General features: G+C 45.1%; 2 protein-coding genes and 1 long non-coding RNA gene across 3 annotated transcripts; 1 reads left to right on the forward strand and 2 right to left on the reverse strand.

Annotated features, from left to right (window-relative positions):
- Positions 1-1,512: 1,512 nt before the first annotated feature.
- On the reverse strand, positions 1,513-8,444 carry LOC146600123 (uncharacterized). Its single transcript, XR_014898367.1, has 4 exons — positions 8,225-8,444; positions 6,340-6,393; positions 2,029-2,201; positions 1,513-1,704 (listed from the first exon to the last, which is right to left on the reverse strand). It is a non-coding gene; the product is annotated as an uncharacterized LOC146600123 (long non-coding RNA).
- A 1,866-nt stretch (positions 8,445-10,310) lies between these two features.
- On the forward strand, positions 10,311-11,710 carry COX6A1 (cytochrome c oxidase subunit 6A1). Its single transcript, XM_085326186.1, has 3 exons — positions 10,311-10,467; positions 10,718-10,857; positions 11,455-11,710. Exons 1-3 carry the CDS (start codon positions 10,368-10,370, stop codon positions 11,539-11,541), a joined length of 327 nt encoding a protein of 108 aa, XP_085182312.1. The 5' UTR covers positions 10,311-10,367; the 3' UTR covers positions 11,542-11,710.
- Positions 11,711-14,809: 3,099 nt separating this feature from the next.
- TRIAP1 (TP53 regulated inhibitor of apoptosis 1) lies at positions 14,810-15,517 on the reverse strand. Its single transcript, XM_085326187.1, has 2 exons — positions 15,371-15,517; positions 14,810-15,070 (listed from the first exon to the last, which is right to left on the reverse strand). Exons 1-2 carry the CDS (start codon positions 15,515-15,517, stop codon positions 14,987-14,989), a joined length of 231 nt encoding a protein of 76 aa, XP_085182313.1. The 3' UTR covers positions 14,810-14,986.
- Between the last annotated feature and the right edge of the window lie 2 nt (positions 15,518-15,519).

Here is a 15,519-nt window from a genome sequence, read left to right on the forward strand (position 1 = left end):
CATTTCCTTGAAGCTGCCTCTGACCTTCTCCTCCTCCTCCTCCTTTCTCCCTGCCAGGATGAATTCAGATCTAATGTCTTTTCCTCCCACCAGGCTCTTGGACATGTGACAACATCCTCCTAGTCGCTGGGAGCTTTGCCTGCTGATGTCCATTGTCTTGTGTCCAGTTTGGGAGAAGGCTTTTAAGGAAAAGCCCAGACTGAAATTTGTGAAGAGTCTAATGATTTACAGGAATGACCTACCATGTAGCTAGTTTCTGCACATATCTATCAGCAATTTGTGAGTCTTTGGCAATTAATTCACAAGGCTGCATTATGAGAATGGTTCAAGGCTCAAGAACAGGCTTTCAAAGTCTAACAAATTGGAAATGAGGCACCAATCTAAAATAATACAACATGTGGAGCAGCTAGAGCTGTGGTAGGGGTGGGGGTATGGGGAAAGGCTGCCTACAAACCTGCCATGCAAAGCATTTGCTAGCAGACACAAAAAGAGTGTACGTACTGACAAGAGAGGAGCTGCTAGCTGTGCTCGGTGGAACACCTCGCRTCCACCATTTCATCACTGGGCACAGCACAGGTGTACAGTCCAATTACAGCCACCATGGAGTTCAACCAAGCAACTACATCATGTTACTGAAGTCCCAGTGTAATGAAATAAGAACAATGTCGCGGCCAAGAACACATTACTCGTAGTGGAGGTGCTCAGCTGGGTGTATTGCCCAGGGTATCATAGGGGTGGGTCTGTGGGACAGGGGATATAGACCAGCGGCAGGTACAGCAAAGTGCTGCCAATAGAAGGCCCTAGATAATCCAGCAATAATGTTCGCAGTGGGGGGCGAGGGGTGATACTAGAAGGAAAGTAAATTAGAACTGCCCAGCTTTTGTGTCTTCTTTGCAATTAGTCTTAATCTGTGGGGCCATTATATGGCCATACCCCTCAGTGTCATCTGCATCCCACTTTCTGTGATGTGATCTAAACAGCCTGCCCTACACAGTTTAGGTAGATGAACAAATACAAACCTTGGCAGTAAGTAAAAGTACTTTCTCTGTTAACATCTCCTGTAACCACACCGCGAATAGGGTGCAAAATCCTTGGCAGATATTTATCTGTCTCCCATATTATATCAGTACATTACTTAAAAAGGTTTTTATTTAAAGACCAACTGCTTGCTAGAATTCACAATGAGGCCTGAGCCTTTTGTCCACAAAGTCTTAAGTTTTCCTCTTCTGCCTGTCGTCCTCCCTTCCATCAGCGTTCTGCAATTTGCCAGTCTCCTTTATGTCTCAGTTATGTCTTCACAATGTGAGGAAGGCAGACGCATGTGCCCACAAACAGAAAGGCTCCTCCAGCTCACAATAACTCAGCAGGCTTCTGTGATTTCTAGAGACTGTATTAGTGTGTACCCACGTCTGCTGTCAAACTACTGCCTGGGTGCAGGCCTCCATCGCGAACCCCAGCCTTACCCCAAATGTGAAACTGTCCCCAAACCGTCAGAAACATCGATCTTCTCTTTTAGCTCCCCTTACACAAAGTAGTTTAAACTTGGTTGTTCTTAGGAAATAAAGACTGCACTTACCCCTCTGAAGATGTATTGTGATTATAGGTCCTCTTTCTGCAACCAACRGAGAGTGGCTGGGCTCCAGTATCACACAATTAAAATACATTGTAACAGATTTTAAAGGGTAGAAGGTGCTCCTGAGGTTTCTAAGGAAAATGGAGATAAATGCCATAAAAAACAATCCTTCACAAATAGCAGAGGTTTATAAAAAATAAAATCCAAACCTAAGTCTACTTTCCTCTCTGGTGCAAGTTTTGGCAGAGCCAGGATTATTCCGATTTCTAGCTACTTGCCCCCGTTGAAGCATTACCATAGTGAGAAAAAGCCAGGGCACAGTTACTCCAGCCTTAGCCACCTTTCCCCTAAAACCCCCACCCTGCCTTACTCTACCTGAGGCTGTGGAATGCTGTTCCTAGCACTCCAGCTACAACAGAAATGGTTACTCTCACGTCCTGCCTTGTTTTAAATACCTGTACAGAGGAAAGATGGTATAGGCAGATCACATGTAAGCATATAATTCAGGCCTGATTTTCTCAAGTCATTGAGGCTATTGACTATAATTGCTATTGTCTGTTTTGACCTTCTCCTCGAGGTGTCTCCACTTTCCATTAGAATGTCACAGCAAAAGAAGTTCTGCAGTGGTCTGCAAAGACGCAAAAGGAGCAAGTGACAAGATATAACTGACATTGCCTATATGTATAAAATTCTAAATTAGCAATCTGGAGAAAACAACATTGCTGCACAAAAAAATAGACAAAAATAGTTATTTCACTGATAGAATGTGCTACTTAAATGTTTAGCTTAATATTAGCAACTCTGCATACATAAAGCATTCTGTACCCAAAGTCCTCAAAATGTTTTAGAAAAATTAATACACTACTATTATTCAGTATTTGGCAGGGAAACTGAGGCATAAAGCACTCATAGGACTTTCTCAAGGAAACTTACCATTTACCATCAGAATCAAGACTCGAATCCAGGCTTCTTAATCATTGCTACTCAGTTATATGCATTATTTTAAGACAGCCCTTGGATTTATTCACTATTTATGCACTAAAGCAAACAGAAACATGTTCCAAAGAGGTTCTCCTTGTGGAATGGCAGTAAGGATACAGTGTTGCCTTAGATTTGCTATGCAGCTGTAAAGCCCTTATCCTCTTGACTCTGTGCAGGTAGCCAGGATAACCCTGAATCCACACACTCTGCCCGGTACATGCTGCGGGAGGCTGTGACAACAAAGGCTATGACAGAACTTCATCAGGGAAGTCCGTTTGGGCCCCATTTCCATCAGCTCATAAAAGGAACAGCCTGGACCCACATGTTGGGTTCTGCTAAGGCTGCAGCTCTTCATTTGCAAAAGAAATGACCCATTCATTTCTCTGTGACCTCCACAGACACTTCAGAGTGCTGACCTCATCTGCTGATGGCTCCCCCCCCCCCCCCCCCCCCCCCCCCCCCCCCCGCTACTGCTACCTTCCTCAAACAGGTGCTCCTGGACAAAAACCTCAGTCTTCCCAGGCAAGCTTAGCTAATGCAACTTGAAGAACATTGTATCAGGGCTTCAGTGGGGCTGTTTGTGAATAGTTTGAAAATTTTCAGCCCTGGCAGCATTTATTTCTTATCTAGAAATGCAGAGGGCATGTGAAAATGAAATACAAATGCAAGGATGCAGCTTTAACTGAGCCAACTGAAGCTAAAAAATATACTTGCTTGCGTATGCATGAACACTGGCCAACACAGTGGATCTCTTCCCTACAACTGTTAACAGCTGTATTCTGCAGCTGTACTTCGTATTAATGTGTGGTTGCACAAGCAGGTCCTATGATTCCTGTACAGAACTGGGTGGCTTGTGCCCTGGGTATTCCTGCCTTTGTAGTGGTTTTCTGGAGACAGTTTGGTGTCAATGAAACGAAGATGATAATGAAATGTCAGCATGGGAATCTACGTGCTTGTATTGCATTCCAGGAAAAAGACATAGCTCTTCAGATACGCTCCTCACTCCATGTTTATCCCGACACTCACACAACCTTATTACCAAGAGTATCACAATCCTGGCTTGTGCTYGAAACATCCCCATTCTGGAGAGATTACGCCCTGCTTCACAGCCAGGCACAGGGTAGCGAGCCTCTTGTCAAAGGTCACAAAGGCATCATGGGGCCAATTGGGGAATTCAATGCTGTTTTTAAGTCCAAGTTCAGAGCCTTGCTCATTGGACTAAACTCTAGACAGCAACATTTTTCTACTTTGCAGAAAACAGGGAACTTTCAGGTATGTCTAGAAGAATTCTGTGGTCCTCAGATGGAGTCACAGATATGTACAGCACAGACTAACATAACTTTTCAATAAACGTGGTATAAAGTCAATCAAACCAGCTCAGCTCCTCCACTAGTCTCCAAAGAACACCCAGCAATGGGAATGAACATAACCATTCCTAATACGTGAGTAAGCCCATCTGGAGGCTGACCGTGTTTGTCCCAAGTGCCACATACACACCAACTCTGCGCTGGCAGAGGCCTGTGAATCAGAGCTGAAGTCTGATGGAAGAGAAACTCAGGGGTCTCAAGCTGCTTTCCCCAGCAGAGAACAACACTATTAGTTTGAGAAAGTCCCCCGCCTGCTTTCTCTCTGAGTAATTAAGAGTGAAATCCTCCTCTCAGTGACCCCAAAGCTCTCAGCCCAGGCTGATTTACACATGAAAGGAACCCTCTGAGGGGCTTTCTCCCTTTCACATTCACAACCAGGCAGGACCTATAAATAAAACCTTTCTGAAAACAGGAGCTTTCAAAAAGGTCTGTGTATGTGTGCAAATGTATATGAGAGAAAGGGAATGGATGTGTGCACTTGAGAATGTGTATGTGTTTGCATGCACGTGTGACGAGTGGGTGAGAATGTGCATTCATACATCAGCGCGCATGCAAGTAAGTGTACTTGGAAAAGCTTCTACATGGATGTGCGAGCGCACACAGGTAGTGGGAGCGCTTATGGGAGCGAAAGGGTATGTACAGACTAGTTTCTAGCTAGTACAGTCCCAGGGTAGACTCACCAGAGTCAGATGAGTTACTCTAGATTCACACTTGGAAAAAAAATTATTTAGATGCCATGTAAATACCCAGTTGTCTGTGATATACTCTTTTTGATCTGCAAAGCAATGAAGCACTAGCAGATCAAAATGATTGTGTTTTACATTGCTTTGGATATAAGGTGGAAGGCAATGGCGAAACAGGTCTTGTGGCATGTGTTCCTATGATTTTGAAAGTGAGATTTTTAAAAGGCATCATCTTCTCAATGGCCCAGGAGAAACGGAATAGTGTTGGGCTTTCCAGGACTGTCATAATTTGAAGATATTTTTACAGTTTGTTGGAAAACAAAAAAAGCCCCAGAGTTTGCAAAGTAAACAGTGGGACTACCGCCATGACAAAAAATGAAGGTCAGAAAATCAGAATGACTGTGGCTGCCTTTACAGGAGCTTGTCAGCACAAAAATGCCCAGATTTGAATCTGCATGCTCCCTCCCCCACTGTCCTGCTCACCCATGTGTCCATGCAGCCAGGGTATTTCCCTTTCCATGAGGCCTAAGAAGGACCCTACACAGTTTCCAGGAAACTGGCAGTTAGTGTGACCCTGTCCTAATGCAAACCAGGTGATGCAGAGCTCTGAGTCAAACCAGGACAAACTGCAGGGTTTCATAGTGCAGGTACTGGACTGTGAGTCTTTGCYCAGATAAGAGGAGGCTTTTTAAGATTTGGCTACAGTGGGATAATCTGAGAACTCCAAACTATTTCACCTCACTACTCCTGAGAAGCTGGATCATTTGCTTACTGAAGCTGTGTCTGTGCCCTAGGTTCATGCCAGCAGCCAGGCTCTACGCACTGGCACTTACACTTGCACCGGTGGAGCTGCGTGACAGCTTGGTGGGAGACTTTCAGGCAAAGCCTGTAAGCATGTAAGGGAAGGAGGCTGCAGAGGCACACACTGCACTGTTCTGATTTCATAATTACTAAATACAGCTCTGAAATCTCTCCCCTGGCCAATTCTCATTTGCAATTCTCAAGAACTTAGAAGGGGCAGGCAGAAAAACACAAAACAGGAGATATAAGGAGTGCAAAACCTCACAGAAGTGCACAAAGCGCCTCTTCTGCCAGTTCAAAAACACTCTTCCCAGCTACTTGCACTAGGCAGGAGTGTGTGAGCAGGGATGCAGAGCTCCCCTCCTACTGAGCTCGCAGCTAAAGCCCTCCCCCAGTTCCCAGGGTCTTCAAATAAAGATTTGCATAGTGCTTCCAGATCATTCCCGGGAGAAGGGACAATGGCTCTCTGAAYGCCCTTTTCCCCCTCCCTCCTTCACTTACAAAGCTGATAAAGCCCTGGTGAAAAGGGGAACAAAGGATTTACAGATGGCAGAATATTGATTTCTGCAGTTTCAGGACCACAGGGAGAAGACGAAGAATCCCTAGGAAACTCTGTGAAGTTTGAGACACAGGCGCTATCTCTGCAGCTCAATTTCTGCATTTGTTAAGACACTGCCCCCATCAGTATCTGATGGAGGGAACATTGCTATTCTAGAGGGATGAGCAGGTCCCTGAAAACTTGCAAATGCACAAAGATGAGATTGCACTTTGAAATCCCAATGTTGCTTGCAAGTATGCTTGTTGTTTCCAAACCTCCCACGCTGAAAGGCGCTTCCAGTGAATGCAGTTTGCCACCAGGCGGACCAGACCGGCACTGCTCTCAGCCTTCGCCCAGGCTGAGGGTATCAGGGAGCTTTTAGAAATCACATCTCACCAGTGATTTACGCAGTCATCCACATCCTCTTCTCCGCACTATCTACCATTGCAACTAAGAAAAACAAAACCAAACAAACAAAAAAAAAGGTGAAGAACAAATGTTTTGAAAGTGCCCTTTGACTCTGAATTACAGTGGAATGCCACTATAGCAGAACTTGCTAACTTTTAGGACTGTTACCTGAATGTTAAAGCTTCCTGCCTATCTAAGTATTTCTGTGCTTAGTACACATACTTCTAAGATTTGTGTTACAAACSTTCTTCAGTTTGAAGAGTCAACTCCATCTGTACTGAACACTAGCTCACTGCTGTCATTCATATTTTTGCTAAATCGAACAGTGAACGTTCAAACCAGACGCTATACATCATCCAGAGACAGTCACTGGATATCCAAGACAAATTATATGAGTTGTGAGCCTGGCCTCCAAGTATTGTATTCACCACTGAAACCAGCTTTCTGGAAGATACTTGTTTTTTTTTTTTTTTTTTTTTTTTTTTTTTTTTTTTTTTTTTGGCAAAAGCAGAGCAAACTTTGTAGCATTTCTTCACTCTAAAGATAAAGGCTCCCAGAATGGTGGGTCTTTTTGAAGACCGTACTTGTTCAAACTTCCTCAAAATGCTGGATTTAGGACCAGATTTTTAGCAGTGAGTAAATCAACTGATAGCCTCTCACACAGGTCTGTTTCAGAAAAACTGTTGCATCTCTTGTGTAAGGCAATAGTGCATACCAGTGAGTCCAAAAGGTGGATCCCAAACCATGCATCAGTAATCTAGGTAGAGCTACTGAGGCAGTGGCACAGCTGAGACTCCTCATTCACTGATACTTTCCTTTATAAAGATTTTTGCTCTGCTCTCAGGATGAGTGCAATCATGACAGTGATAATAACCACTACATATTGCACAAATACAGTAGATTTTATACAACTGTGTCATAACATTCCTCAAAATTCTCTTCTAAAATATCTACTTTCTTCAARTATCTGTCTTCTCTCATTCAGAAGAAATGCATCAGGTGGAATTTTTATGTATTTCAGCAGTCATTCCAAACTTGCACCACATTTAAAGAAGAGGTTAATCAGCCCCATTATTCTCCTGACACAGTTAACATTCATTGCAGCTTTTGGGGTGATAAAGCCTGTGAAAGTCTCATTTTAAACCAATGTAACTTAGAGACTGTAACAAAATTGCCATAGTACTCAGGCTTAGGATCAAYTCGAACCTCCATTTTCACTTGCTTTCCACCAGTTCCTTGGAGCTTGAAGGGTGGAAGTGTCCACAAGGGACTTCTTTTGATCTGAGCAGCAGTGCTAAAAGGTTGCCATTACTAAGTGACTCTCTGGTGGAAGAGCACTTTCAAGACTGTCAGTGGTGTCAGAGGACACTGTAGGTGTCAGGAAGAGTTAGAAAGAAGCACATCTTGTCTGCTCTCACCTCCTGCTAGGTTCTTGCATGTTGTCTTCCGAGGCTATGGTGACAACACAGCTCAAAAACTTTTTGAGTCACACTTTACGCTTCTTTCCTTAGCCTAGACAGCAGTTTCCTACTTGTTTTGCTGATTCTTTTTTGTTTTCTCTGCTTTCTCTTTTGCTCTTAACTGCACAGTCACCTTTGGAAGTGTTAATGTCTGTTTTCTGCTTATGGGTTTCTTTTTTTCTCTATAAACAAGAGTGTTTTTGTTTACATGGTTCCTGCTATTAAATCAGCACTGTAATTCACTTTAGGATAGAGAACTTAATCTTGGTTTCACCATTTAAATATTATACAAAAAGCTTCTTAAAACTTCCGTTCACAAGGTAAGTCACATTCTAGTTTCTAGAAAAGCCTGGTATTATACAACTTCTAAGCCTGAAATCTAAATGATGCAGGTGGAGAAAAGCAAAATTCACCTCCAGTGTGGGCAACAACTTCACCATGTTAACACTCCAAAGTCCATCCAACAAAGCAAGTGTGCGCACACGTGGTGAGCTGCAGCTGTTTCAGGTCTGCACTTTAAAAAAGGCTTCAGATGGATGCAGACATTGGGAGAACACTTCTGTAGGTGGATACGTGCAAYGCCACCAAGGAATATCTGTTTTTCTTTCAGTACAGAAAGAGGACTGATCTTGAAATGCTATATTAAATGAAAGAATATGAAGGTGGATCACTGGAAGAGATAATCATGATTTAAAAAATAAGGGTCCATCAAATAYCAAAGTATTTATTAACAGTTTACACTGGAAAGATATAGCAAACTTATCTTGACATAAAAATATCATCCAGATATGCTTCACAACAGCCTTCCAAGATGTCAGCCATCTCACCATTTCTATATGCTACACACTAAGATTCAAGYCCTCAGCCAAGTGAACAGAATGAAATCATACTTACTTCCCAGCAGCAAACACAGCTTCCTACCCTCTAACGACCACGTTGTAACAGCAACCCAGCCATGCCACAACATGCTTTGGTCTTGCTGCAAAAAGCTGATCAGTTTTGTGGAGCTGCACTGAACTGGACCTACATTATGCATAGCCAGAGCAGCAATGTGTAATAACATAACCCAGCCCCGGAGATCCAGCTATCCAAACCAAGCTCTTGGGCTTTCCCTCTGCTCCTCTTTGTCCTTCATAGATATCTRCTTCATTAGACAGTAGAACCATCTTCTTCTCCTTCCACAAATGAGTATACCTTGTGAGGATGGAAAAAGCAGATCATTCGTCATCATTCCCTCACAAACCARACCTTGCCATTGTCCTTACCTTCAGGTTCCCTGCTTCTCTACTTTCACACCGTCTGTTTCTGTCTGTACAGCCAGTACAGGAGTCCTCTCATTTTACTTCAGAGTTGATGAGTATTTGAAAATGTACTCTCCACTTATATGGCTTCTACCAGAGGTCAAACAGGCAACCATCAGACTCSAACAAAAAGTTATTATAAAAACAGGATCCAGACACTTGCAAATTGATTATAGTGAACAGTTCTTCTGAAGATCTTGTGTTTATTCAACTGATATTGTTAATTTTACTTGAGTAGCATCATCCCAGGAATCTAGATAATTAAAAACATATCAGTGGTTACCAAAATGCATTTCATTGATGACACACATCTTTCTACTGCCATTGATTTTTAAGAGTTTTCATATCCTAGTGAGGAGACTGGTCCCTAATGTGAAAACGCCCTACTGACAAATATTAACAGCCATTCTCTGCTGCTGCATAAAAGAAACCCAAATACAGCATTGGAATTGCTCCACTGACAGGGAAYTCTACCCAGGACACCAGGACTGTTTCCTAAGTGATCTGTACTGAATACACACAGTCTCTGAACCCCAGCTATGGACATGAACGCTGGGAAAGCTTCTTCCCCTACTTCTCTGTACGCGATGTCACATACTGATACCTTCCCTTCTGCTCTGGAGAACAGCCTGGTCACTGCGCGCAGCCATAGCTGCCCTTCAACGTGCAGCACAAGCCAGCACAAAACCACGGTCAGCGTGTCAGCACCCACAGCCGCTCACTGCAGTGGTCCTTCCCTGTGTCCCATCCTGACAGTCCCTGCCACCACCTGCGATCTCCTTCCAGGAGCTCCTGCGCTCCTACCTCGCCTCGGCTGCCCCCACCTCTACACCTGCCCCAAATTCAGCTCTCCGGGTCCTTCCAGACCTCTCACTGGCCCAAGGCATCCCCAAGCGCTCCACAACACTCTCCCGGCACCCTGTCCCCAAAACGCCGGGGCAGCCCACACGGCAGGGCCCCCCGSACCTCGGATGGACAAAGCGGCGCCCCCACACCTCAGCGCCAAAATGGCGCCAGCGCCCCTCGCCCACACGGCGCGACCACGTCACGCGACTAACGGCTCCCGCCGACCCCTCCCCCCACCGCCCCGCCCGGGGACGGCGCATGCGCAGCGAGGTCGTGCGGCCCGCCGCGCTCAAGGTCAGGCTCGAGGTGGGAGCGCTAGTGCGCACGCGCGGCGTCCTCGCGCAGCTCGCCTGTCCCCCGCGGGCCGCCGTGGGTTCCGGTTCCGGCGGGCGCCCCGGAGGCTGAGGGGATGGCGGCGCTCGCGAGGGTCTCCCGGCTGCTGCTCGCCGCCGCCCCGCGCTCCCCGCCGGGGCGCCGCATGTCGGCCGCGGCCCACGAGCCCGGCGGAGGTAACGGGGCCCCGGGGCGGGGGTGCAGCCCGGCGCCGCGGCCGAGGCGCCGTTGCCCTTGTCAGGCGCCGCCCTCCGCGGCGGGCAGCCCGGGGTGGGGGTCTCGGCGCTGCGGGGAACAACGGCTAGTTACAGCTCGGGAGCGGACAGGGGCCGCACTGGGGAACAGAAGTGCGTTTATCGTGTTCCTGGGCAGCCGCCACAGAAACCTGGCGGCTCTACCTCAGGTGATGCGTTTTCTCTKTACTAGCCCGCCTGTGGAAGCTCCTGACCTTTGTGGTTGCTCTTCCCGGAGTTGGTGTCTGCATGCTGAACTGCTACTTAAAAGCACAGCATGAGCATGAAAGACCCGAGTTTATTCCTTATGCTCACCTCCGGATCAGGACCAAGGTATGTGCCAGTGCTCTGTTTGAAGGTCGCCTTATTTTCTCTGATTGCAGAGATTCAGCTGAGGCTACTACAGCTTTTGTTGCTTTCCTATCTATGAAGTGAGGTGCTGTGTACATAATTATGACCTTAACTTTATTTCTGAGACAGCAAGAGGGTCTCATGGTTGAGCTGAAGTACCCCTTGCATTTGCAGATCTAGAACGAGCCTTTTGCTTCCCAGAGTAGTTCTGCTGATGTGTCACTGAAAATGCTTCAACTATAAAGCTGCTTTAGGCACCTTACACTGATACAGATCTAAAGGCTGATCAGAGCTGATCCCTAATTCTCAAAACAAGGGTCTTACCAGGATATTAAAGATCAATGCTGTCGATCATACTGCACAGAGCTAGTTAGTTGTCGCCATCTAACAGAGACTGTTTTCCGCCTCTCACTTTGTACAACCTGGAGAACAGATGTTAGCTTGCTTAACTCACCAGCTCATGTTTGAACTCACCAGTGATGTTTGAATCTATTTCCTGCTGCAAGAGCGAACTTCCTGAGCTGCAGCAGATTTTTTCATTAGCTGCCAATGGCTTATTTTCTTTCTGTCTTTCAACAGCCTTTTCCCTGGGGCGATGGGAACAAAACTCTATTCCACAATCCCCACGTTAATGCTCTCCCAACTGGTTATGAAGACGAAAACTAAGTTCTTGACCACAGCCAAAACTTTGGCTCTTCCTGCATTTGGACCAGAATGTTCTATGGGAACCATCATTTAAGAAACTCTGCATTCCTTCTACTATCAAGTTGAATGGTGTTATGACCTCTGTTATGTACTTGTTTAGAGGTCCTTCAAATAAAAACTCCTAACTTGATTTCAGAATCTGACTTTTTCTTTTGTTAGTCTATGTATCCTTAGAAGTTTGTTCTGGCTTAAAACAGTGAGACTTCCCCACAAGCAATAGTGCAGTAACAAAGGGGTTTGGCCAACTCAATCTTACACCTGCTGCTGTACCTGGTAATACTAATGTTAGCAATGCATTCATCATAAATATGAAAGTGAATAATGCATGATGCCTCATCTACCTGATCACTGTAAACACACAGCTTACATTCAAATAAACAGTTTTTAGGCTAACAGTCTAGATTAAAATTCAGTGTATACCAAAGCATGTTCTGCATAATCAACTACTGCAGTAAGTATTTTATTAATGCCACCATCAAGCCAACTGTCTCTCACCTGGCCTGTTCTGAAACAGAAAGGGGCAGCAGTCAAACGTGTGTATTAATCTCTGTGCAATTTCACAATATTAATCTTTGGCTCTGGAATTTTAGTATACTATAAGCAGTGCATGTAAATTACTTGCAACTATGCTCTTCATAAAGCCGTGGTTTAGTCATACAAAAGTCTATCTCGGATTCTACAAATGAAAACACACTTTTTGCTCCACTGCTTCTTTGTAAKATGCAGTGTCATCGAGAAGCGCCTCGGCTCTGCTGGTTAAAGCTTAACATTTCAAGGAGAGCCTAGAACTTTACTATTTTCTGAAGTCTGAAGGCTTTAGGCTTGACTAGTATCTGTCCCAATACTGCATTAATTTTGAAGCTTTTCCTCTCCATAAGTCAGATGTTCTCCAATTCCCTCTGCAACTTCTGTTTTCTTTTACATGATACAATGCAGAGAAAACGTATTCCTTAGCTGCCATTAATGTTCCTTTTAGGGAAAACAAAACTGCAACAGCCGACTTGGCATCCTGCAGATGAAAGGAGTGAAGGATAATAAACAAGCTAAATGTAAGATCATCTAAAGTGGGCACAGTAGGATGCCTCTGCTCATGTTTCAGTATAATTTATCTCACCTGTTTAGCTCAACAGAACACTGTAGTAGAATGACTTCTAAGTTTTTCTGTATTAAAAGCACAGAACAAGACACTAATGGGCTTAGTTGCTTTAAAGTTAACTGACTAAATAACATTACATTTATGTGGAAATGATTATAGATGATTATAGAAAAGTGAAGCAGTTGTATATGTTATTCCTTAAAAAAAAAAAGTTTAACTCTTGACAGTCCCCAACACACTATTTAGAATAAAAGAGAATAATATTCTAATAGAATAGAATGTTCTCCTATAGTATGTCCCATAACTTGCCTAGAGAAAACTAATTTTATTTATAATTGAGTGGCCTAGCAATTTAAATTTTATAAAACAAGCTGTTAAGTTCTACATTCAATCACTGTCCTGCCTATTGAGCAACCTGCCCAATGCACCTGAAAAGGCAGCATGGTTGAACCACACTACAGAGCAGACAGTTCAAAAGCTGCTGTGTTTAGGGCATTGCTGAAGACACAGGGAACAAAGGCCCCAGTATGCTGCAGTTCTCGGTATTCAGCACAAATCCTAAGCTATTCTTGAGCACGTGTAATCGCTACTTATGTCTGTGGCACAGACCAGCCAGCTACTGTATTTGAGAACTGCAACTGAGGTATTTTCTGAGCGATTTTTTTTGTTTGCTTTAAAGTAAAGGCTCTGAACTGCACCAGAGGTAGTCCTTAAAAGCTATGAGTGAAGCTCAACTTTTTCTAACGGAGTTAGAAAGCTGACTTCTTTCTTTTATCCCCAGCCCAGAATGATTTTTTACTCCTTCACCTGTATTGGTGTATTAAGAGGGGGGCAGTTTTAGCCCATCCCTGTCTAAGTATCACTTGAAAGCATTTCAAGCGATTCCCCTGCCACAAGGCTCTCAGGGCCCCAGGACAGGAGGGGGTGGGTCTTGCTCTATACTCCCTACTCCTCTTCCAAACACCTTCCCTTTCCTAGTTCCTGCAAGATCTGCAGGAACAAAGCTCTGTCATTCAGTATTTTGGGATGGAGGAATAGAAAACTGGAGAGAAGAAAAGGCTAATTGCTAATTCACAACCACATCAGGAAATACCCAGCATCAGGAATCTTCCATTCTTTCCAAGGAGAAGTCTCCTTAGCCCTTCTACTGCCATTCAAAGGAAGAGAATTTCAGACAACCATTTCAGGAAAACCAAAAACCAGTCTCATCATCAGGTTACATGAAGGAGTTAATGCACCAATACCACATTCAGCTGGGATAGCTGATGAGTTAGCTGGCTATCTCACCCTTTCAGCAGTCACTGCCACTGCAGAACAACTTYATCTGAGTTTCTGTAGTTTACAAGCCAGCACATTAGAATAAACAAGTAATAACTAGTTTGCTTTACTAGGAGTGAACTACACATGGTTCAGGAGCAGCTTCGTAAGCAGTGAGGTTGCCCAAGGGTTAGGGCAGGCAACTGGGGCTTTAACCGTATCAGCTGTCAGGTTTCAACGCAACATTGCCCTCATTCAATACAGACTTCCAACTACCTCGAGGAAGAGTCTAACAATGATTGTGGCAGACCCAGTGATTGGCGGGAGAGCGCGTGGAACGGCGGCCAGGCCTGCACTGCATTTTTACTGTAGGGATAGATAACACTAAAGAAGAGAAAATTCAAGTTGCAGATTGTTTCAGTACTTTGGAAAATGCTGTGAAGTTGTAGGTTCTCTCTGTTCCTCTTAGAGGTCATACTCAGATTCTACAGGACAGCTATCTACTAGCACAAAATACAGCCTGGTTATATTTATTTCAGCTAAGTTATTGCACATCCAGCATAAGTGCTTTTGTAACACCTCTGGCATTGACACAGAACAACACAGTAGCCCCTCAGCATTCAGGATCRTATCAAACTCCTTTCTCCAAAATTCAGCGGCACAGAGATGAGACAAAGTAAACCAATTCCCTTCATAGGCTTTTTAAATGCTTTCAAGTGATATATAAATAAGCAAGAGAAATTGGTCACAGATCAACCCATCCTAATAAGTATTCTCCCATTATAGAGTACATTCACACGGGAAGTTAGTTAAAARGGGTTTTCAAGCTGTTAGAGACTGAACCACCACCAACATTCATTGAAAAGGAGGCAGTAATTACCACGTGACCCTTTTTTCCCCCCTCTCTACAAGCAGAGGAGAGTATTTGCTTCCTAAAAGGCTACATAGAGAAAGCAGCTTAACCGAGGCCTTTTCCAGGTGGCACCTAGTCTTGTCTGGTTACGTTTCTCAGTCTGGAGGTTCACATTAGTGACAGCAGACGTACAGCAGAGGTCAAGAGGAGTTTTCGGTTTTTCCTTTGCTCGGGCCCATGAATTCCAGACCTTCAATGGGTATATCCTTCTCCTTGATTGCTTTCTGTGAAGAAGAAAGAAAGGAAAAAAAAAGAGACACCTTTATAGTGCTAAGCTGGATATTCTTTGGTACAAAGTGTGACCTCCGATTAGTATCCTAGCACAGCTTTGGGCACAGCTTTAACGTTAACGGTGCTCGAAGAGGCGCAGGTAAGTGGTACCGGCGCGGGAGCTAGAGCCCGGCTCGGAACCACGCTGCGAGCTCCCGGCTAACGGGTCGGGGGGAGGGCGCAGGCCGCTCCCGGGCGGAGACGGGGCAGGGGGAGGGCGCCGGGGCGGGCGGGGCCCGCGGGCGGCCCCGCACCTGCACGCAGAGCTGGTAGCGGCGGAAGAGCTGCCCGCAGGGGTCGGCGGCGCGCTCGCCCTTGAGGAAGGTCTCGGCGAACCAGCGGTTGAAGCACTGGTCGTACTCGCGCTTCAGCTCCGTGCAGGCCTCGCCCACGCTGTTCATGG

The sequence above is a fragment of the Rhea americana genome, unplaced genomic scaffold (assembly GCF_003343005.1).
Source record: "Rhea americana isolate MKP2758 unplaced genomic scaffold, rheAme1 scaffold_128, whole genome shotgun sequence".
NCBI lineage: Eukaryota > Metazoa > Chordata > Aves > Rheiformes > Rheidae > Rhea > Rhea americana.

Excerpts from the sequence above, each read along its gene's own strand:
- COX6A1 (XM_085326186.1), top strand. The coding sequence starts at position 10,368 with ATGGCGGCGCTCGCGAGGGTCTCCCGGCTGCTGCTCGCCGCCGCCCCG. Across the intron at positions 10,858-11,454 it reads ACCTCCGGATCAGGACCAAG|CCTTTTCCCTGGGGCGATGG; the intron begins GTATGTGCCAGT and ends GTCTTTCAACAG.
- TRIAP1 (XM_085326187.1), bottom strand. The coding sequence starts at position 15,517 with ATGAACAGCGTGGGCGAGGCCTGCACGGAGCTGAAGCGCGAGTACGAC. Across the intron at positions 15,071-15,370 it reads GCTACCAGCTCTGCGTGCAG|AAAGCAATCAAGGAGAAGGA; the intron begins GTGCGGGGCCGC and ends TCTTCTTCACAG.